The sequence below is a fragment of the Rhinatrema bivittatum genome, chromosome 9 (assembly GCF_901001135.1).
Source record: "Rhinatrema bivittatum chromosome 9, aRhiBiv1.1, whole genome shotgun sequence".
NCBI lineage: Eukaryota > Metazoa > Chordata > Amphibia > Gymnophiona > Rhinatrematidae > Rhinatrema > Rhinatrema bivittatum.
The window spans coordinates 75,033,318-75,055,014 of record NC_042623.1 but is presented as its reverse complement, the minus strand read 5'-3'; the positions used below and the strand labels follow the sequence as shown (position 1 = coordinate 75,055,014).

Sequence of the window (21,697 nt, the reverse complement as noted above, 5' to 3'; positions counted from 1 at the left end):
GTACAATGGATGATTTTAATGATAGGTGACAAATTTTAACTAATAGATCTGAAATTTCATTTTTGAGTTCCTTCAGAACCCTGCAGTGTATTCCATCCGGACCAGGTGATTTACTACTCTTCAGTGTGTCAATCAAGCTTACCACATCTTCTAGGTTCACCGTGATTTGGTTCAGTCCATCTGAATCATTACCCATGAAAACCTTCTCTGGAACGGGTATCTCCCCCAAATCCTCTTCAGTAAACACCGAAGCAAAGAAATTGTTTAATCTTTCTGCAATGGCTTTATCTACTCTAAGTGCCCCTTTAACCCCTCGATCATCTAATGGTCCAACTGACTCCCTCGCAAGCTTTCTGCTTTGGATATATTTAAAAAGGTTTTTACTGTGAGTTTTTGCCTCTACAGCCAACTTCTTTTCAGATTCTCTCTTAGCCTGTCTTATCAATGTCGAACATTTAATTTGTCAATGCTTATGCTTTATCCGATTTTCTTCTGTTGGATCCTTCTTCCAATTTTTGAATGAAGATCTTTTGGCTAAAATAGCCTCTTTCACCTCACCTTTTAACCATGCCGATAATCCTTTTGCCTTCCTTCCACCTTTCTTAATGTGTGGAATACATCTGGACTGTGCTTCTAGGATGGTATTTTTTTTTTAACAACGTCCATTCCTCTAGCACACTTTTTACCTTTGTAGCTGCTCCTTTCAGTTTTTTTCTAACTATTTTTCTCATTTTATCAAAGTTTCCCTTTTGAAAGTTTAGCACTAGAGCGGTGGATTTGCTTACTGTCCCCCTTCCAGTCATTAATTCAAGTTTGATCATGTTATAATCACTATTGCCAACTGGCCCCACCACCGTTACCTCTCTCACCAATTCCTGTGCTCCATTGAGAATTAGATCTAAAATTGCTAATTATATCAACTTCGTCATTCAGTACTATGCATTCTAATTCTCCCATTTTATTTTTTAGACTTCTAGCATTTGTATAAAGACATTTCAAAGTAGGCATTTTGTTTGAATTAACAACATATTTATCAGTTGAAAAGCACACAGATACATATACATGTGAAAGGTAATCACCAGGCAGCCATACTGCCAATCAGTGGCTCAAAGCCCCCATTTTGTTTCTTTTCAAGTTGCTGAAAGGAGTAAGCTCACACACATATACATGAGCACAGAGAGGCAGATACCTGTACCCAGACAGACACAGAGATAAACAGATACTTCATACACAGACAGATACAGACACCGCACACCCAAATTGACAGAGAGCGAAACAGACATCCAGATAAATATAGACATGTTATCCCACAATGGAGAGAGAAAGCTACTCCAAATCTAGACACAGACACCTACAGAGGCAGAAACCCAACACCGAGACAGGCAGAGACTCAAACATACCACACCTAGACATAAAAACACAGATAGACATATCACCTCCTGTTGCATCCGTCGGTCTTCGACGGCTTCGCCCCGCCTACCTCTCTCTACTTGCGGCTCCTCCTGCTCATCTTGGACTGATGGCCGCCATGGCGTCTGTTTGCCGACCTCTCCGGTGTCCCCGGACCGGCTTTGGTGCTGCCTCCCACCATGCTTCTTCAAGGTACCTCTAGGGCGCGCGCACGCCACCCTCATCTTTATTTCCACGATGGCGCGAACCTCAGGGGTGTCCCCCTGTTCTGACGTAGAAACTCCAGGGTATATCTGCCTACTACATTTGCTAGCTCGTTCAGTTAGCAACCGGAACACTTACGGATGGGATTTGCTCTCCAATCCTAAGCTACTCTGCCACTCCAGCTATACTGGAACTCTTACTATCCTTCGGGGTCACTAACGGGGCACCCGCTCCTCGGGGGCCTCTCTGCTTCTTTCAGGTGCTATCAGGAAACTGGTACTCGCTCCTTGAGGGCCCATGTTCCCTGTGTCGCTGCCTGCAACTTCTACCTTCTACTTGGAAGAACTAACTACAGTTACCATCTGTGAGTACAGAAACATCTCTCTCGCTACAGTACCGCTTCGCCAGAATCAGGTACTCGCTCCTCAAGGGCCTGCCCTCTGCTCCGGTGCCAGACCTCTCGGCTACTGGCATCTCTGCTACTGCTAGTGAGTACAATGCTACCGAGTCTCTCTGCTCTAAGGGATCGGGTACTCGCTCCTCGAGGTCCTGCTCTCCCTGTCTCAGAGCTCTCCTATTCTACTTGGGACTCTGAATGCTAATTCTACTGTGTGCTCATAACTATCAGTCTCTTTCCACTACAGCACTGCTTACAGAGGAACCGTTTCCAGCGTTCTGTGAGAGACGCGCCCAGCCGGGCTCTACAACCACTACTCACTACTGCCACCTCTGGTGATTCCATATACTGTTTAATAAAAGATTCAAATCTGTGTTTGTCTATCCAGAGTTTAGCCTGACACTGTGATCCCTCACGGGACTGCCCCCCCCGTGGGCGTGGTCAGCTGCCACAGTGTCCAAGAATCCACCCAAACACCAATAACCATAACACCTCCAGACAGAAGACAGACATACCCAGACAGGCAAACACAGGCAGATACAGCCCACCCAGACATACAGGCCGATACTTTAAAGTGCACAGGAAAATGGGCACTCAATGTTGAATGCCCGCTTTCCTAACGCATGTGCAGCCACCTCTCCTGAGGGGTCGTGCTGCAAAGGAGGCGCTAGGGGCAATAGCGCACCCCTAATGCCTCTTTAGCAGCAGAAGTCCAGGAGAGGTGGCTGCAGCGGGTTTGGAAAACAGACGCTCAATTTTACGAGCATCTGTTTTCCTAACCTGTGCACAGCTATGTTAGGAAATGGATGCTCATAAAATTGAGGGTCCGTTTTCCTAACCTGACCCACCGGCACTTTTTTTTTTAAACTTTTGGTCCCTCCAACATAATATCGCCACAATATTAAGTCAGAGAATGTACAGAAAAGCAGTATTTTCTGCTTTTCTGTACACTTTTCCGGGTTGCTCAGAAATTAACGCTTGCCCTTGGGCAAGCACTAATTTCTGAGTATAAAACGTGCAGATCGGGCACACATTTTTTCTTCTATATCCTGGGAGAATAACCAATAGCCTCATCAACATGCATTTGCCTGTGATAAGCGCTATTAGTTTTGGGGGGTTTGGACTCAGGTAAAACAGTGCACTTTACTGTATCAGCCTGATAGAGAGAAGTACAGGCAGACAGATCCCATTATGCACATACACACACACACATACAAATACACAGACCAAAACCCGCCAAACAAGAAATATGCATGCACCACGTTACACTCAGATACACAGATCACACACCACAATGGAAAGGACTGGAAAAAAAAATTTGTAAAGTTTTGGGTGCCAAAATTTTTTTAAGAGCTGAGAAAAACTCTGAGATCCATATCCAGATGCATTTAGACAGATAACTCAGAAGTTATCCTGCTAAATCGTTTGGCCATTTAGCCGGCTATCTTATTATCCAGCTAAAATTGGCCAGATAAGTTAGGGGCATTCTGGGGGCATTTTGGGGAGGAATTACATTAGCCAACTAAGTTATTATTATTATTATTATTTAATTCTTTTATATACCGACCTTCATGACAGGTGTCATATCAAATCGGTTTACATGTAACAAGGGGTAAACATTCTTATCAGCCATTTAACAGTAAAATAATCAGAGGAGGTAATAAAGTTACATATAACAAGGAGATCGAACTTGGGAAAAGAAGAAAGAGAAGGACAGAGGGATAACCATTGTGATAAAAGGGTATCGCTAAGTAAGTTGTCCAGTAGGCTTGAGATGTGGAGTTCTGAAATTGAATAGATTAAGGGAAAGCTTGGCTGAATAGCCAGGTTTTAAGTCTTTTTCGAAATGTTTGTAGGCAAGGTTCCTGTCTGAGGTCAGGAGGTAAATTGTTCCAAATAGTGGGTCCCGCTATAGAGAATGCTCTTTCTTTGGTTGCGGTGTGGCGTGAAGTTTTGTTAGGAGGTACATGGAGAGATCCTTTATATGATTCTCTGATGGGCCTGGAGGAGGAGTGAAGTTTGAGGGGGAATTGGAGGTCCAACGGTAGTTGCTTGTGGATCGTTTTGTGGATTATGGTGAGGGATTTGTGTAAGATTCGATAATTTATTGGCAGCCAATGTAGGTTCTTTAAGATGGGGGAGATGTGATCTCTGCGGTTTGTATTGGACAAGACTCTAGCTGCTGCATTCTGGAGCATCTGTAATGGTTTTGTGGATGAGAATGGAAGCCCCAGAAGAAGAGTGTTGCAGTAGTCAATCTTGGCAAAGAGTTATCTAGCTAATGCAAAAATTCAGAGTTAGTTGGATATCTTAGCCGGTTAAGTCTGTTCAGACTAAAGAGTTGTCCTAAAGTTAACCAGGTGAAGTTAGCCAGCTATATTCTATAAAACGGCTGCACTGCTGAATATACCTCCAAAGTTAGCCGCTGTGATCTCTGGTTAGGGATCCAATAGCAGCAGGAATTCCTCCCGGCTTCAGGTCTGAGAATGGCAGATCTTCCTGGGTTGTGGAATACTGCAATGGCTATGTCCAGTTCTGCTACAAAGTAAGCAACTCTCCACTTGAGCCTGCACAGCAGAAGCAGCTCCTCTCCCTGGTCCACTGAAAGAGACACATTGTTAAGCCATGGCATTCTTACAACTATAATCACAGCATTCTGGCAGCTTCCTCCCTCCTGAGCTTGCAGTCTCTACGTCACCACAACAGCATAGTTATTTTTTTTCTTCCTTGATTGGGTAGTTCAGGATTGTTCAAACCCCCCCCCCCCCCCCAGTTTGTTCATACATGGACTAACCAATTTATTGAGGCATGGGTTTTTGAGGACATCTGATGATTTGGACTCTGTTCTCAAAAGCTCATGCCTCAATAAATTGGTTAGTCTATAAGGTGCCATCTGCCTTTTGTCATTTCTCCTAGTCAATATTTACCATTTCCCCCAGAATTCAATCTGTGGCACTCCCAGGCAGGAAGAGCAGGGGCAGGGTCCATTTTACAGGCACGCAGAGCTGACCTGGGCACGTGGAAGGCAGCAGCAGCAGACAGGGAGAAAATGCAACCACCTGGGCGCAGTGCAGCCACCGTAGCTCCCCGCCCCATCACCTCCACTTCTTATGTGCCAGTGGGCTAGGAATTGCAAAGGAACAGTGGTAGACCCATTGTTCACACTCCAGGGTACCCACCCCTGCCCCAGCAGTTTAACCCTGGATCTTGCACCCGCTTAAATTCAGCCTTGCTGGCGACAGCAGGCTAGGGAAACAGTGGGAGCCACTGTACAGAATATCAGCAGCAAAAGCCAGTGAGAACAGATGAAGGAACCACTGCTGATGCAAGAAAAGCCTGCTCATGGGAGCAGGAGTAGTCGCTATGCTGAAAATCAGTCAGACGAACAGGTTCATGCAACTCAGAAAGTGGAAGAGTTGGTGGAAACAGCAGAAGCTGCTGCTGGTTATGTAAGAACAGTCAACTTGGGGAATCCAGCAAATGCAGCAGTCTGAAGAGCCAGCAAGAACAGGGGGAGCTACTGTGCAGGAAGAGCTGGCAGAAGTACTTCCTGTTTGCTATGCTTTTATGCATGCCCGCAGGAGAGGCTGAGGGGAATTTAGGAGAAATAGGGAAAGGCTTAAACGGTTAGGGACGAGAGAAACAGGGAGAGGGAAGGAGGCTGGGGGTTAAGAGAAATAGGGAGACTGAGTTGAGGATTAAGAAGGGCTGGACAGAAACTGGAGGATTAGAAGAGGCTGCAAGGTAGGAGAGATTAAGTCTTGGCTAAGTGAGAGGCTGGGAGGGGAGGATAGTGTGGCAGAGGCTGCTGAAGGGGGAGGATGAGAGACTGTTGGGTGGCATGATAAAGCTGGTTAAGGGAAGCATGGTGTGGTGGCATGGTAAGAGATGACTTTTATAGTACCCCTGAGGAAATTCTGTGATTACTCAGCCACATAAGGGTATTACCAATGTTTTTCTTCATAGGCTTCTTCAGTCTCAAGCGACCATGAATATGCACTCTTTATGGTTTTCTCAATCTTTAGGCAGGCAGTACCTTCTTGTGTGTATGAAAGACCCACCCTCAAATGGCAGTCTCATTTGTTTGCAAGCAGAAAATGATCCCAGCTATGCCCAAGTTTTATTTTCTTCCTGCTAGCTTATCTTCCAATATGTCAAACCTTACAAAATCAAATAAATCTAGTAAGTAAAAAAAGCAGAAAGTTAAAAATTAATTTATTTCTGCATTTTATATGCCATAATTCCTTTTATAGATCACAACGGTTTACAAAGTGACATGTACAGTAATAGCATAGTTTACAGACAAATGAGGTTACAGAGGTAGCATGTAAAGGCAGGCATTTATCAAGCAAATCTATCAAATCCCATTTTGAAATATAAATTAACACTGATCTCGTACAAAAGGTATAGAGTTAAAATGAGAATACCATGTGGTTCATTGATAGCGGACACAGTAAATGGCATATTGTGTCCAAGCTTTAGTAAGACCAGGCGATGTACAGAAACATCCCTGCCTGAGCTCTAAAAGCCCCTGGAGACTCGGAGCATGTCTGCAACTAAACCGGCACGCTGGTATTTTAGACAGGTGGCTTCCCCTCTTTGTGCATTATAAATCACGACACTTACAGAATACCTCGAGTCTATTTCTGAGATTAGCTGCCAAAAATGCCCTAACCCCCTAAACATAAACTTAACCAACAGCTGACCTGCAGCAACCACTGCGGCAGAGCTGCAGCCGATGGTGGCCTCATATCACCTCGCAGAGAGGCTGCAAGCCCAGACCTGGCAATTCCCCGATAATCGAGCGCCCTCTAAGGGCCCACGCGAGGGATCGCACCCCCCAAACCACAAGCACATACACGTTCAAAGATGGTTAAAGAGTGGAGCATGGCACTTCTTTGCATCGCTAAGCCCCGCTTCGTCCTAGCCCCGCCTGTCACACGATGCAGTGCTTTTTACCTCTCTCTTTTCACCCACACACTTTCTCCCGCGGATCATTTTTATACATGCGATATATAGTAAGAAATACGTCGTTCACACCATCCTAATTAAACAGCAGACGCCTATGGTAACCTAACGACGTGTTAGTTCAGGAGAGATAAGCATGTTTAAAAACAGAATCGCCCTCCCCACACCAATACCAAAACCATTATTTATTTTTTTTGGCGGGGAAACGGCGTTTAGAAAAAACATGAGAAAAAAAAAAAAAAACAACAAACACTTGAGCCCGCCACAGTATGGTGGCAGCTGCCGCACAGTCTTTCCTACACTGTTTCAGCTCCGCTGACCTTTCCCAGTACAGCCTGCATAAAAGGAGAGAAGAGAAAGGAGGGGGAGGGGAACAGAGGGGAAAAAAAATACCCGCGCGACTAGGCATTCCCGCCCAACTCATCCGGGATCCCTTCTACAAAAACCCACCACCCAACCATTGGCTGGGGTCTTCATCTTTATTTGCATCCAGCCTGCACCGGATTGGCTGGAACCTCTTTCTCACATACATATGCAAATAGAGATTCTTCTCGCTAACTTGAGCAAGGCGGCGAAGCTAAAAAAAAAAAAAATCAGACAGTGTAGCAGTGCGCGTCTCGTACTACGAGAAAGTAGTTCCCTTGTATTTATCGTTTCGTTCGCAGTGCTCTTTGCGGGACAATTTTTGGTTAACGTTTTTGTCAGATGGGAGCCCCGAACTTCCTTTCTAGGAGGTGCGTTTTAAGGTAGGCGAAATCAAACTGGAAGGTGGGGGTGGTCGGGGAGGAGGTATTTCCCTCAGCGAACCGCCGCGGAGGGATATTCGTCGCGGTCTCACAGGGAGCTATTGAGAGTTAAGAGGCAGCCCGGACAGTAATTGAGCACAGAATTGCGGGAGAGGATCGTGGTGTGGAGATAGTGGCTGTGAGCGAATTGATGCAAAACACATTATCAACGTTTTCGGGCGCTTTTTCTCCATTGCTGCAATATATCGCCGTTGCGGGAGGAGGAGCAGCAGCAACAGCAGCAGCGATTGCTTGATATTTATTTATTTAAAACAAACTGATTTTGTGATACTACAACTGGATTTCTGTTGGAGGTGTCTTTTTAGAGTAAAAAAATATATATATTTTCTTCGGACAGAAGAACTGTGAGCTCTGTTGTGGGGGGTGGGAAGAAGAGACGGGCAGGTGGGATTCACGTTTGGAAGACGCCCGCACTGCCTGGCTCATTGCCGCCGCAAATTGAATAATTGGCCAAGAAGAAATTGGACATTCGTGGTCGGAAATTGTTTTAATTACTGAAAGATGTTACTTTCTAAGTTTGGTTCACTCGCTCATATTTGCAACCCAACCAGCATGGATCATTTACCCGTTAAAATTCTCCAGCCAGGTACGGGAAAGGATTTATTATTGTTTTCTGTGGTGGTTAATTGTATCCACAACATGAAGATGCAGTGATGTTTGCAATGGATTGTAGCGACGGTAGTATCCCAATCCAGTGGTGTTGGATCTGGCTTTTAATTTCTTCTTCATCCCTTTCCCCATTTACAAAACTTGGATCCTATAAAAGTATCCCTCTACCTCCCCCCTCTTGTCGTTAGTTCTCAGCTTTTTGGGTGGGGGTGTTATCGAAGTTACAAACAGAGCAGATCAATGGAAGTCTTTCATTTATCACAAAGGCGGTCTCAAATTCAATGGGCTAGCGGCGGTTCTCCTCTCCCTTTTTATAGCTTTTTTTTTTGTTTTGTTTTTTTTTTTTTTTACTGGAAAGGAGAGAAACAGAATGTCATCGCCCCAACCTCTAACCCAACGCCGATTTCAGTTTTATTTTTATTTATTTATTTTGTAATTTGTTATTATTTCTTTGGTTTGTAGTGAAAATGGAGAAAGAAGCTTTCGATAAAGTGTACCAGGTGGGCTCCGTCCTGGGCAGCGGAGGCTTTGGCACGGTGTACGCAGGCAGTAGGATCGCTGACGGCTTGCCGGTAAGTGTTCAGGACTCGCTTTGTATGGCTTCCTTGCCTTTGATTTGGGGGTCTGTTTCGGGGGTGGGGATGTCTGTGCCGCGCGCTTGAGGCCAGGCAAGCGCGCGCTCGCTGGGGGGATTCCGGGAGGAAAATCCCGCTAGCGTTCTAGAAGCGGAATGTTGAAGGCTGAGTGTTTTGTTCCTAAAAATCGCTTCCTTCTCTTAGGTGGCGGTGAAGCATGTGTCCAAGGAGAGAGTCACTGAGTGGGGCACCATTGTAAGTACTATGGTGGGAAATTACAGCTAATCTTAATGCAGTGAAAGCGGCTAGAAGCCCTCGGGCGGGAGGGGATCTCCTTTATTATACGTTAGTGGAATTTTGTAAGGGGGGAACTGTTTCTAGTGCTGGGACTCTTTTTTTAATATTTCCGATACGCTGCACCTTTCGATCCCACCGTGTTATTGTTTATGTTTGGGAGTAATTTGGCGGGATTTCTTCCCCTCCCTCCCCTCCCAACTGCGGCAAGAGCGGAGACACCCAGCAGAGACGCTATGGACTTCCCTCTCATGTCACGGTGCCTGGCAGCCTTCTTTACCAGCCCACGCCTTCTTGCATTTTTTTTTTAATTTTTTTGTGTGTGCATGATATTTCATGCCTCTCTAATAACGTTCGGTCTTTGTTTAATTCCCTTGTTCTCCAGAACGGCGTGATGGTGCCCTTGGAGATCGTGCTGCTGAAGAAAGTGGGCTCTAGCTTCCGAGGGGTGATCAAGCTGCTGGACTGGTACGAGAGAGCCGACGGCTATCTGATCATCATGGAGCGGCCGGAGCCGGTGAAGGATCTGTTTGATTTCATCACGGAGAAAGGGGCCCTGGACGAGGACACGGCGCGAGGCTTCTTTCGGCAGGTGCTGGAGGCGGTGCGCCACTGCTACAGCTGCGGCGTGGTGCACCGGGACATCAAGGACGAGAACCTGCTGGTGGACTTGCGGACGGGCGAGCTCCGGCTCATAGATTTCGGCTCGGGAGCGATCCTCAAGGACACTGTCTACACTGATTTCGACGGTATGCTCCCGCCCCTATGTCCTTCATCCTCCTTTCGCTCGCTCCCACCCTCCTTTCTCACGGTTATGTAACAACTTGCGGGTCCTCTTGATGTTACATTTTTTTATATGCTTTATAATGTTGTGCCAGCCATGGCTGCAAACATTATTTTTTTTTTAGTTATTACTTGGTTAATTGTTTTTTTTGCTTGGGAAAGGCACTTCCTTGCAATGACGCAGCAGTTTATTTCCAACCTGAGCATGGGGAGCGCTTCGTCCTTTTCGTCCCCCGCCCCCTCCTTTACCTAGAAGGCAGTCGGTTTCAAGCAGGATTCCCAAGAGGTTTTTTGTAACCTCTTGCAAAATTTTCCAGCTTGCGAGAGGGTTGTAGATGTAGTTGATTTGGAAGTCCCGCAATGCAGATTCAGCAAAAGGGAACAAGTGGGCAAACTGCAATTGGCCAGGCTATATACTTTTATTTTTCTATATATTTGGAATAAGCCTTATTAGCCGATTTGTACCGCTTAAGGGCGTCCTCAGTCTTTTTTTTTTTTAACATGCGGCACGTTTCTTTTTGCTATGCTTTGGTGCAGCAACCCCTATTGGCTTGGCTTCAGCGACTTCTATGTATGACTCTTAACTAGCCAAAACTAAAGAACTGTCCCTAATATAGGAAAGGATTGGTTACTCTGGGGTAGTACAATTTGTTTTTCCTTGATTTCGAGGGGTATCGGGGTGGAAAAAGCGCGATGAGGATTTTTTTTCCTCGTTGCTTGTGGACGTGCTTTCATGTAAACAGAAAGCCGAGCGGCTGCTCCCCCCCCCCCTCTGTCGCCGCACTGAACATCTGTTTGTTGTGAAACCCGAGGCCGGGGGCACGTGATGCCGTGCGTCACGCGCTGGGTTTTGTTTGGTATCCAAGGAACGGGCACGCGCGCCGAGAAGGTGGAGGGCGGGGCGCGTGGCATCTGTTGGGGCTTGGGCGGGTGAAGGAGCGGAGACAGCGGGATTTTGGCGAGCAGTGGGAGGGGGGCGCCACAGGCTCCTGCTCCCCCTTTGTGTCTATTTTTGGCGTCGCAGATGCCACGTGTGCCGCGGAACAGTTGTAAACAGTCAGCTGCTGATAAGAGGGCTCAGCACAGTATACAAGCAGTAGCCATTGTATTCAGTGCATTGCTTCCACCCAGTGCTTTTCACTGGTATAGTTTGAACAATGTGTGTGGTTTTTTTTTTTTTGGTTTGTTTTGTTTGGGGTTTCTCTGTGTTTAATGTTGGTGTTTTTGTTTTGTTTTTTTCCCTTGCCATATTTTAGGTACAAGAGTGTACAGCCCTCCAGAATGGATCCGGTACCACCGATACCATGGCAGATCAGCAACAGTGTGGTCTCTGGGGGTGCTGCTGTATGATATGGTGTGTGGAGACATTCCTTTTGAACAAGATGAAGAGATTCTGCGTGGACGCTTGTACTTCAGGAGGAGGATTTCTCCAGGTAAGTGCCAGTTGTGTGATTTTTATTTTTTTAAAGAACAGACTCAGTTTGGGGCCTGCTTTACTAAAGCTTTTCTTCCATTTTGTATCTCTTGGAGAAATGCATAGTAAATGAGGCCCTTAAGTACTGTCTTCCTCCCAGATGTAAAAATATAGCTTCTTGTTTTCACTTTCAGATTGCCAGCAGCTCATCAAATGTTGCCTTTCACCAAGGCCTTCAGACAGGCCCACCCTTGAGCAGATTTTTGATCACCCGTGGATGCACAAATGTGAAGTGGTGAAGTCTGAGGACTGTGATATAAGGCTACGGACCATTGACACTGATGTGTCTAGCACAAGTTCAAGCAATGAAAGCCTGTGAGATGCTGAAGACCTCACAATGGGAGGGAGCAACAAGCAGAAAGACCACTGTGCTGCTGCCAGTACTTTTAGAGGAGGGGCTTGAAAATGCATTCATTATTCTGTAGTTAAGTCATTTTGTAGGAGGGACTTGATTTCTTTTCCCTTTTTGCTGGTGTCTGCTCTAGACTGGGACTTCCTTTTTTTTTTTTTTGGATGTGCTGATGTGTTTTGAGAGTTGAGGCCAGTATTTAAGCAGAAGACTTTTTTTTTTAATATTTTAAGAAAAGCAGTGACCTCCTTTGAATACATAGTGAATTTTTGCTCTCATAGAGCCTGGACTAGATTTTATTTGCTTTTGAGTGCCTTTTTGAAAGCTGCTTCAGTGGGACTCTTTTCTTTTTTGAGCTGCGTATGTCCAAAGAAGATCCATTTCATTATAGGATTTGTCTGCCCTTGTACTCTTAGTGCTGGGAGGGAGCAGGTCCTATGATGTATTGGAGAACATGCTCAGTGACTGAAGTAGTCCCATCCTATGGTGATGGAATACTTGAAGAGACATTTCACACACACATCCCTCTCAACCTCCAACCTATTTCTCCCTCTTTGCTGCTCGAAAATACTTCCTTTTTAGCCTGCACAGAAGTATGAACAGATATCTATCTACTTTTTATCAGGAACATTCATGTTTTTCATTAATCATCTCTTACCACTGGGCACAAAAGCCCCTCCCCCCATTAACCCATCTCTCTTTTTAAACCTTCCACAACCGGTCAACCTGCGAGTCTTAAGTATGTATGGGCATGTTAAATGCACAATCAATGCAATAGTCAAGGACTTGTTTTCCATACCTGTATAATGTATTTATGTAAATTTGATTTTCTCCTCCTTGGACTATACAAGTTTTTTTTTATTTATTGTGTGTTTAGACAAAACTTTCACATGTTTTTCTTATTTATTTGGTTAATTTATTTGATTAGACTTTAGACAACACTGTGCTTTCCTCCTCCTGGTGGGAAGTAGTGGTTTACTTCCTGCTTTTTCTCTCATACACTTTTTTCTTTTGCAAAAAACATTTTCCCACTTTCTTTTTTTTTTTTTTTTTTTTAAAGCTGGAAAATAGTTGTACAAAGTCTAATTTTAAGGGACATAGAAACACTTTTTTTTTTTTTTTTTGTTAGTCAGTATGCCTTTGTGTCTGGTATGATCATTGTACCAGGAATTTAAAGTAATGCTGTTCGGAAGGATTTTAAATTATTGACAATGTACAGTCTCCATGCATGGACTCTGGGAGGTTAAGTGGCAGAGTCATGCACCTTAATTTATTTTAATAGCTGTGTTTTTGTGGTCTAGTTGCATTTATGCAGCTTGGATTTTTTTTATTTTTTTCCTTCAGTTTTTAAGTGTGAAATGTATGGAGATGCTATTTTTATACAAGTATTTCAATTAAACTTTTTTTTGTATGTGGTGGTGTTCTTATTTATAATGCATTAATTCTTTTTCAGAAAAGTAGGACTTGCTCAATTAGACTTTGGAGGGGGGTGTATACTTTATAGAGAAACCTTTTGCAACAGCTGCCTTAAGAATTTAAAACTAAAGTTATTTTGAAATCTAATCACTTAATAAATATGTAACCAAATCAATACCAGAAGCAGAACCACTGCTTGGAGGATCTAAGGTGCTGCATTTTAGTGGGTGTCTTGTTCAAACCATAAAGAACTAAGCTTCCTAAAATCTGGTGCAAGGTTTTTCTTTACATGTCTCTGGTTATTGATATTCTATAGCAGAGGGCAGTAGGTCTGGTCCTTCAGAGCCGCAATATGCATATGAGAGATTTGTGTAGACTGGGTCACTTGTATGCAAATCTCTTATTCATACTCTCTGAGCTGTTTATAGGTCACATCTGATCTATAGATTTTAAGGGGGCATAGCAGTATATCATGTTCTCGGTAAGGTGAAGGATATATACCTTCTATCAATTCTTCAATTATAGCACTACCTCTCCTGCTCATCTAGTATCAAAGCTGCACACCTTTTGAAAAGCTTAAGTAGCTGCTTTGTCCCTTTCAAAGACAACCCTATAGATAGATAGTAAACTGTTCCACTAGTTAGTGAAGAGTAATCAATCAATTTCAATAAACTATTATGCTACAACTGCCATAGTTAGAGTAGGTTCTATAGGTCTAGGAGGTAGGTTAAAGACCACTCAAGCCACGGCTGCTTCCTGTCCTACAGTGCCATAGACATAGGGCAAATCTGGAACTTCGTGAGCAATAATAATCAAAAGACTTGAACACTGGTTACTATATCTTTCATATAGTCATCTCAAAAACAAACTACCTCAAAGGAGTATATCTCACATATAATAAACTTGTGCTTAGCTCAAGTGTGGCTGGGGCAATGCTGGCTTCAGCCTTCCCTTGGGTAATGTCCATATCCATAATGGAGCCAGTATGGGATTGAGAAGCACTTTTAAGTAGCTTGGTCCCGAGCAGAAATTAAAAGGGAAGCAGTGAAGAACTCTTCAAAAATGGCTTGACAGCAGTAGCAGCAGCATACGGTAAGAGGGGTTTGTCTGCTTTTTCTTAAGCCTTATGACTGCCTTTAAAAAAAAAAACCACCCTAGTTTTGAGCTGCTAAAAACTACATGCACTCAGTCAAGAAATGCTACTGCAAGAGCAGGTTTGTGGCTGGTAGCTTCTGTTCTTTTGAAATGCTGCCAGAACTTGCAGTTCCTTCTCGGTGTCCTTGTTAACGCCCCTCACTATCTCCGTGTGACGGAAGCAGTTTATCCTAAATGCCCTCACGCTGCAAAATGCAGGAAAGTGGAGGAAGAATGGTAGGCAACACCCCCCGCCCAAGGCTTACGAATCAAGACGTCCACCCTTCCTGGGTGGCTCCCAGCAAAAACCTCAGCCATTCGCGTCCAGGGAAGCTTCAGCAGCTTGGACGTTTACACCGAAGAGCGGCTGTTTTGGGGGTTCTCCTAGGCCCCATTACTGTGAAGGAACTTCAGAGGGGACACCCATAAATTAAAGGTTAGGGCTGCGAGCGAGCACTCCCAAAAGGAGGGGGCGAGTGAAGGTTTTCAGAAGCACTTGACAAGAAATTCCGCTGGCCGAAAAGATTTTTCAGAAAGTAGAAATAGTGGCACGTTGAAAGGGCCTTTTTTTTGGCTAACTATAAACATGTTCTTGCCTCCTTTGAGGTGAAGTTAAGGAGGAAGAAACAATGGAAAAAGAAACAAAATATTAACGGATCCCACTGCATTTGGTTTCGCCTGATATCGCTGCCCTAATTAGTTTATACTACAAACATCATTTGGGCAACTAGTTCAAACTATTGTTGCATACTTAACTGAGAACCTCAGGTAAACTTTCTTCAAAAAGTTCAATTTAAAACTCATTGGGGAAGGGGTGATTTTTGGACTTTACAAATCAGTGTTTAAGTCCTACAATTTGTGACATTTTATAAATAGCATTTGCAGAAAATTAAGTCTCCAGCATACCTTAAGATTTGATGAACGAGCATTTCAGCAGAACAAAAGTTTGTATATCATATTTTTCTAGTAGCATACGGTCAAAACAACATGCTGGAAACCTTTGAAGGCAGCGCTTCCGGCAAACAAATAATTATGCACAGTCTGCTTTTGCTGGGCCAGGAATAAAACCTTTTAATGGTTGGGGGGTGCTGCAACATTTTAAACACAGACCGTGTTGTATGGATTCAGTGCTCGTCTCCCATCAGCTTCGGTCTATGAACTAGATGAAGGTTCTGTCTATTCAACTTGTAGAGGTCTAGCGACCTCTATTGGTAGAAAGGGAAATATAACTTTCTGAAAAATCCAATCCAAATTTGGCAGATGTGTTGCTGAGATCCAAAATATGAGTTTTACAATGAATGTTAAAGTTAAGCTTTGGAAAACCCACACACATTTGGGTAAATGTTAGGGCGTGTGAAAGCATTCATGTTTAACTATCAGTAGCAGATTATTACTCTGGGCTATCGTTCCAGTATATTTCTTTAATAAATATCACAAATTAGACCTATAATAGCTATACAAATAAGCACAGTATGGGTTACTTGAATATTCAGGCATCACCATTGTTACCTCATTTTGCACTGACCTGATGAAGGGAGCATAACTGTCAAAAGTTAGTCACATTGCATAAAGACTGTTCCTTTAAAAGGTATTACATATAACTAATTTTAATTTGTTGACAAATTTAATCTTAGCTATTGGGTGCTGAAATATAAACCATGGGAATCTTTTATTAGCTATGGTCATCAGAATGTAGGTATAAAAATTCCGTCTTAAACGTTACCTGTGTAAAAATTCTCTCTCCATCTTCCCTAATTACTTTAATAGTTAAACCCACCAAATTATTAACCCCTTTACTCATACATGAATATTACTGTACACTTGTATATATCACTGTACACTTGTATATACTGCATATATCTTATTCTGCTAATTCTGTACAAGTTATACCCCCGAGTTCTTAACTCCCTGTTTAATGTACTTTTGCTGTTTAGTTCCATGTAAACCGATATGATGTTTTGATGAATACTGGTCTATAAAAGTGTCTAAATAAATAAATAAGTAAGTAAGTGCGTGCATATGTGAAGCATCCATGTTAAATCTGTATTTTCAAAACGGGCCACATACGCATGTATATACACCTTCATAAGTAAAAATATACATGAAAAAAGTGGAAATTTTAGGGACGTCTCGGGGCATGGTTTGCACGTACACTCACAAGTTGCTATTTTAGGGTTACTACAGCTAATTTACACTCCATGTTCACACTTTCATGGTGGTTTTCAACTTAATGTTTGGCGAGCTACCTTGTCCAGGTGAGTGGACACAGCAGACTAGGGGGTGAGAGTGTGACTAGGGCAGAATGGACCATACTGGGGGAGGAAGGGTGATTGGGACAGATTAGGACATGGCTATACTGGGGAATTGGAGTGAGTATGACTGGGATAGACTGGGCTATACTGGGGGGGGGGGGGGAGGGAGTGGTGGAGATTCCAACTTAAAAATTACTCTAATAGGCTTGTGGATACACATGGCACAATGGTTGAGGAGAGAGAACAGAAGAGAAGGAGAAGCTACCCTTTACAGAGAGTATACAGGACTAGGGTACAGTTTTTGGATCTATCAGAGGAGCAAGTTGTTGTACAGGTTCATATTCAACAAAGAAACCATATTGTACTTATGCCAGTCGTAAGAATAGGATCTGTAACCTACCACTCACAGAAGCCATGCCTTGCCAGTATTCATTAAGGTCACTATCGCCCTGGCATTTTTGGCCAGGTACCTTCCAGATACCTCTAAGGATCATAGTTGCAATAAGCCAATCTGCCATCTCTATACCTACTGAGCAGTTCCTGGCTGTGTTTCTCAGGAAAATACAGCACTATATTTATCTTTTCCTGGGAGCAGACAACAACCACAGCAAATAATGACTGATTTTTTTCCACATTTCATGCTTCCTCTCTGGCATGGGAGCTATCGATTGCACTCATGTCCCTATAAAGACACCAGGGCTCTGTGATACCAAGGGTATCATCATGGACATCATGGCCAGGTTTCTGTGATCCAGTCACTATGCCTACATACTCTCTCGCAGTCAGGAATTCATGACCTCTTCCAGGAAAGGCACATCACTGGAGGCTGGCTTCTAGGTAGGAATTCACTTATCACTACCACCACACTGCAAATAACCTCTTCTTTATGTTTCCCTCATATCTAGGTTGAGTGACAGCAACCTTGACCAGGGAACTACCTCATTCCCCAACACTAAAGGATATCTAACTCTGCTCTTCTCTGTGTTCTCTCCTACTGGTGATAGAGGATATTCACTCAAAACCTGGCTCATGTTCCCGCTAGCTAACCAACAGATCACTAGAGGTGTGCATCCATTTTCCACGGATTTGTAATCCGCAACTTATTTTTTGCTATCTGTTAAATACGTGGGGAGGCGAAAAGCATCGCGACTCCCCACGTATTAAACAGATTTCTGTTTTATTCGGCCTAAATAAAAATTTAAACCCCCTACCCTCCTGACCCCCCAAAACTTACCAAAACTCACTGGTGGTCCAGCGGTGGGGTCCGGGAACTCACTCACACCCTCGGTGCTAGTTTCATCATGGCGCCGATAGCCTTTGTCACAGGGGCTACCGGTGCCATTGGTCAGCCCCTGTCTAATGGCCATCGGCGCCATCTTGTGCTCCTACCATGTGACAGGGGCTGACCAATGACACCGGTAGCCCTTGTGACATAGTATGGGCAGGTCGCTCCGGGACCCCCGTTGGACCCACAGGGACTTTTGGCCAGCTTGGGGCCTCCTAACCCCCACAAGACTTGCCAAAAGTCCAGCGGGGGTCCGGGAGCGACCTCCTTGCACGCCGGCCGTCTGATACCAATACTCAAAATGGCACCGATCGCCTTTGCCCTCACTATGACGGCGATCGGCGCCATTTTGAGACTCAAAATCGCCGCCCGATACCAATACTCAAAATGGCGCCGATCGCCGTCATAGTGAGGGCAAAGGCGATCGGTGCCATTTTGAGTATTGGCATCGGACAGCAATTTTGAGTCTCAAAATGGCGCCGATTGCCGTCATAGTGAGGGCAAAGGTGATGGGCGGCCATTTTGAGTATTGGTATCAGACGGCCGGCGTGCAAGGAGGTCACTCCCGGACCCCCGCTGGACTTTTGGCAAGTCTTGTGGGGGTCAGGAGGCCCCCCCATGCTGGCCAAAAGTCCCTGTGGGTCCAACGGGGGTCCCGGAGCGACCTGCCGTCCGATGCCAGGACTCAAAATGGCGCCGATAGCCTTTGCCCATACTATGTCACAGGGGCTACCAGTGCCATTGGTCAGCCCCTGTCACATAGTAGGAGCACAAGATGGCGCCGATGACCATGTGACAGGGGCTGACCAATGGCACCGGTAGCCCCTGTGACAAAGGCTATCGGTGCCATGATGAAACTAGTACCGAGGGTGAGAGTGAGTTCCCGGACCCCACCGCTGGACCACCAGGGAGTTTTGGTAAATCTTGGGGGGGGGGTCAGGAGGGTGGGGGCTTGTAGTTAATTTTAGCTGGGACAATAATTTAACTCGCCATAGTAACGTATTTAATATCGACAACTTATGGAATTCTCCATACTTCCGCATGAAACGGAATTGACCCCCCACGAATACATATCACGTATGCAACGAAAACTTTTTCCCTGCACATCCCTACAGATCACTGCAGATGATCACTGCAACAGGGCCTACCGGCAGACCTAGACAGTCATCAAGGGAACTGTTGGCCTACTCATAACACCTTTCCGCTTTCCAGGAGGAACTGGGGGATGCCTTCTCTAGGGTCTGTGAGATCTTTCTAGCCTTCTACATGCTTCGAAACATGTAAATATGATGGCAGAAAAAGACTGAGGTAACAGCTTAGGAAACAGGCAAGAGAAATAAGGAGGCAGACTCTGGCAGTTTCCTTAGGTGAAAATTTATTTACGGTACAAAACAGAAAGAAAACTGCTCACCTTGCAGTGCTGGGTACAAATAAATTCAAACATATCTGTACTTTCTATGCACTGGCTTCTGGCCTGCTTCCCATGGCCTCTCTAACCCTTCTGAGTCCTGGCTTCTTTTTTTTTTTTTTTTGTGAAGAAATAAACATTTATTAACAATAGTAACAAGTATGTACAAGGACAAATAACTAGCTGAAGAAGAGGTACCCATTAAGGCAGTCCTGGCTTCTTACAGTAGAATGAAGGGAGCATCCCTTCACCCAGAATCCCTTGCAGGACTGATCCTTAAGGAGGACTGGGCGGGATTATGTGGCAGGTCCCTTAAGGTAGTTTGATGGAGTTTCCTGTACACTCTCTCACAAAGACCATATGGCCTATCTATAGGGTCCTTCATTTTACGTTTAAACTGATTTTTACCCATATGTTCCCAGATTTTTCCAAAAGTAACAATTGGTTTAAACCAATTTTAACCTAGTTTTAGGCTGATTACAGAGCAGCTCCGGAGATGCAGCATCTTGAAACCATCAACAACTTCTGGAAGCCAGTGTGGGCCAAGACACTTGCACCCCCTCTCCAACCAGTATAAGCACTCGCTCTCCAGTGCCACTGATGTGCTGTTTCAAGTCCCGCCTTCTCCTCCCATCAAGCAGGCAAAATGCTTGCTGCTTGGTACCGCCAATGAGGCATTTGACATGGGCCACATCCACCAGAAGCAGTTCCTGGCAGGCTTCCTGGCCCCACAAAAAAAGAAGTGCAATACTGCAGAGCATGGGAGCCTCAGGAAGCTGCTGCAGAAGGAGAGGGGAGATATTTGGAGCCACCATTAGTAAGGGGGGGGGGGGGGGGGGAGGGCAGGAGAAAGAGGAACATTCTCATTGTGGGTGTGAGGAAATAAAGGAACACGTAAGGGATGGGTATAGAGAAAGGGATGCTGCTGAGTGGGTGAATGGGAGAATCTGCTTAATATTGTCCTGGCTTCTGTCCACCATAATATTTACCCAGGAAAATAATGAGTCACATCTTTTCACTAAATTTCTCCTGTTTTTGTTATTATTATAATAAACCCTGATAAATTCCTGGGAAAATAAAAATGAAGGTCCCTACCTATCTGGTCTGCCCATCCACCCACCTAATTTAGCTTTACACTCCCTCACAGATCCCCTATATTTTTTCCATGCTTTCTTGAGTTCACATACTGTTTTTATCTCCACCACCTCCACTGGGAGTCCATTCAATGCTTTCACGACCCTCTGTAAAGAAATATTGCCTACGATCATTCCTGAGTTTACCCCCTATCACCCTCACTCCATTCTAGAGCCTCCTCTCCTTTGAAAGAGGCTCACCTGCTATGCATGGAAAGCTTTGAGATATTTAAATATCTCTGTCACATTTCCCCTGTCTCGCCTTTCATCTAGGGTATGTTTAGATCTTTAAATCTATCCCCATGGGCTTTAGAAAAAAAGACTACTGAACATTTTAGTAGCCGCCCTCTGGACTGACTTCAGCTGATTTATATCCTTTTGAAGGTGCAGTCTCCAGAACTGTACGCAGTATTCCAAATGAGGTCTCACCAGGGACTTATACAGGGACAATTTCACCACCCTTTTTTTTTTTTGCTAACCATTCCTCTCCCTCTGAAGCCAAGCATCTTTTTGACTTTTGCCGTCAGTTTATCCTCCTGTTTGGCCACTTTAAGATCATCGAATACAATCGCCCAAATATCCTGCTCTTCTTTCGTGCTTAGAAGAATTTCACCTGCAATACTGTACCTCTCCCTTGGGTTTTTGCATCCTAAATGCATTATTCTGCATTTTTTAGCAATTTTAGTTGCCAGACCCTGTAGACCATTCCTTGAGCTTTACTAGATCCATCCTCATGTTTTACCCACCATTCTGGCTGTTTATCCTGTTAAGAGATTTTGGTATCATTGGTAAAAAGACCAAAAAACAAAAAAAACAAAACAAAACAAAACATACAACTTTTTAAATTTTAATTAACTTTAATGAAAATATTTTAAACTCTAAAAACTATGTACAAATATATAACAAAAGTAGGAATAGATGGAAAAAGCTAGAGAGTTGATGATTTACAGAAAAAAACCCAAAAGGCACTGTCCTGAGAAGTTTAGGGGGCCGATGGCTGAGGTGGTTCCCTTCTGTGCCAGATGTGCTGGCACAGAAGGGAACCACCTTAGCTCTGCTGCTAAGGGATCTATAGCGAATTAGGGCAAAGGTTCCTACAGACCTGCCCACCAACTTCACCCAAAAAAGGCTGAGCAACATCAGGGCCAAAGGGGGAGCAGGGCCTATGAGCAAATGGAGAAGGATAGCTGCCAATGTAGC

General features: G+C 44.4%; 1 protein-coding gene across 1 annotated transcript; it reads left to right on the top strand.

Moving 5' to 3' along the window:
* The first annotated feature begins 7,846 nt into the window (after positions 1 to 7,846).
* Positions 7,847 to 13,280, top strand: PIM3 (Pim-3 proto-oncogene, serine/threonine kinase). Its single transcript, XM_029616500.1, has 6 exons — positions 7,847 to 8,371; positions 8,857 to 8,966; positions 9,174 to 9,224; positions 9,649 to 10,012; positions 11,303 to 11,479; positions 11,655 to 13,280. The coding sequence occupies exons 1-6, from the start codon at positions 8,287 to 8,289 to the stop codon at positions 11,837 to 11,839; spliced, it is 972 nt and encodes a 323-aa protein (XP_029472360.1). The 5' UTR covers positions 7,847 to 8,286; the 3' UTR covers positions 11,840 to 13,280.
* Positions 13,281 to 21,697: the final 8,417 nt, after the last annotated feature.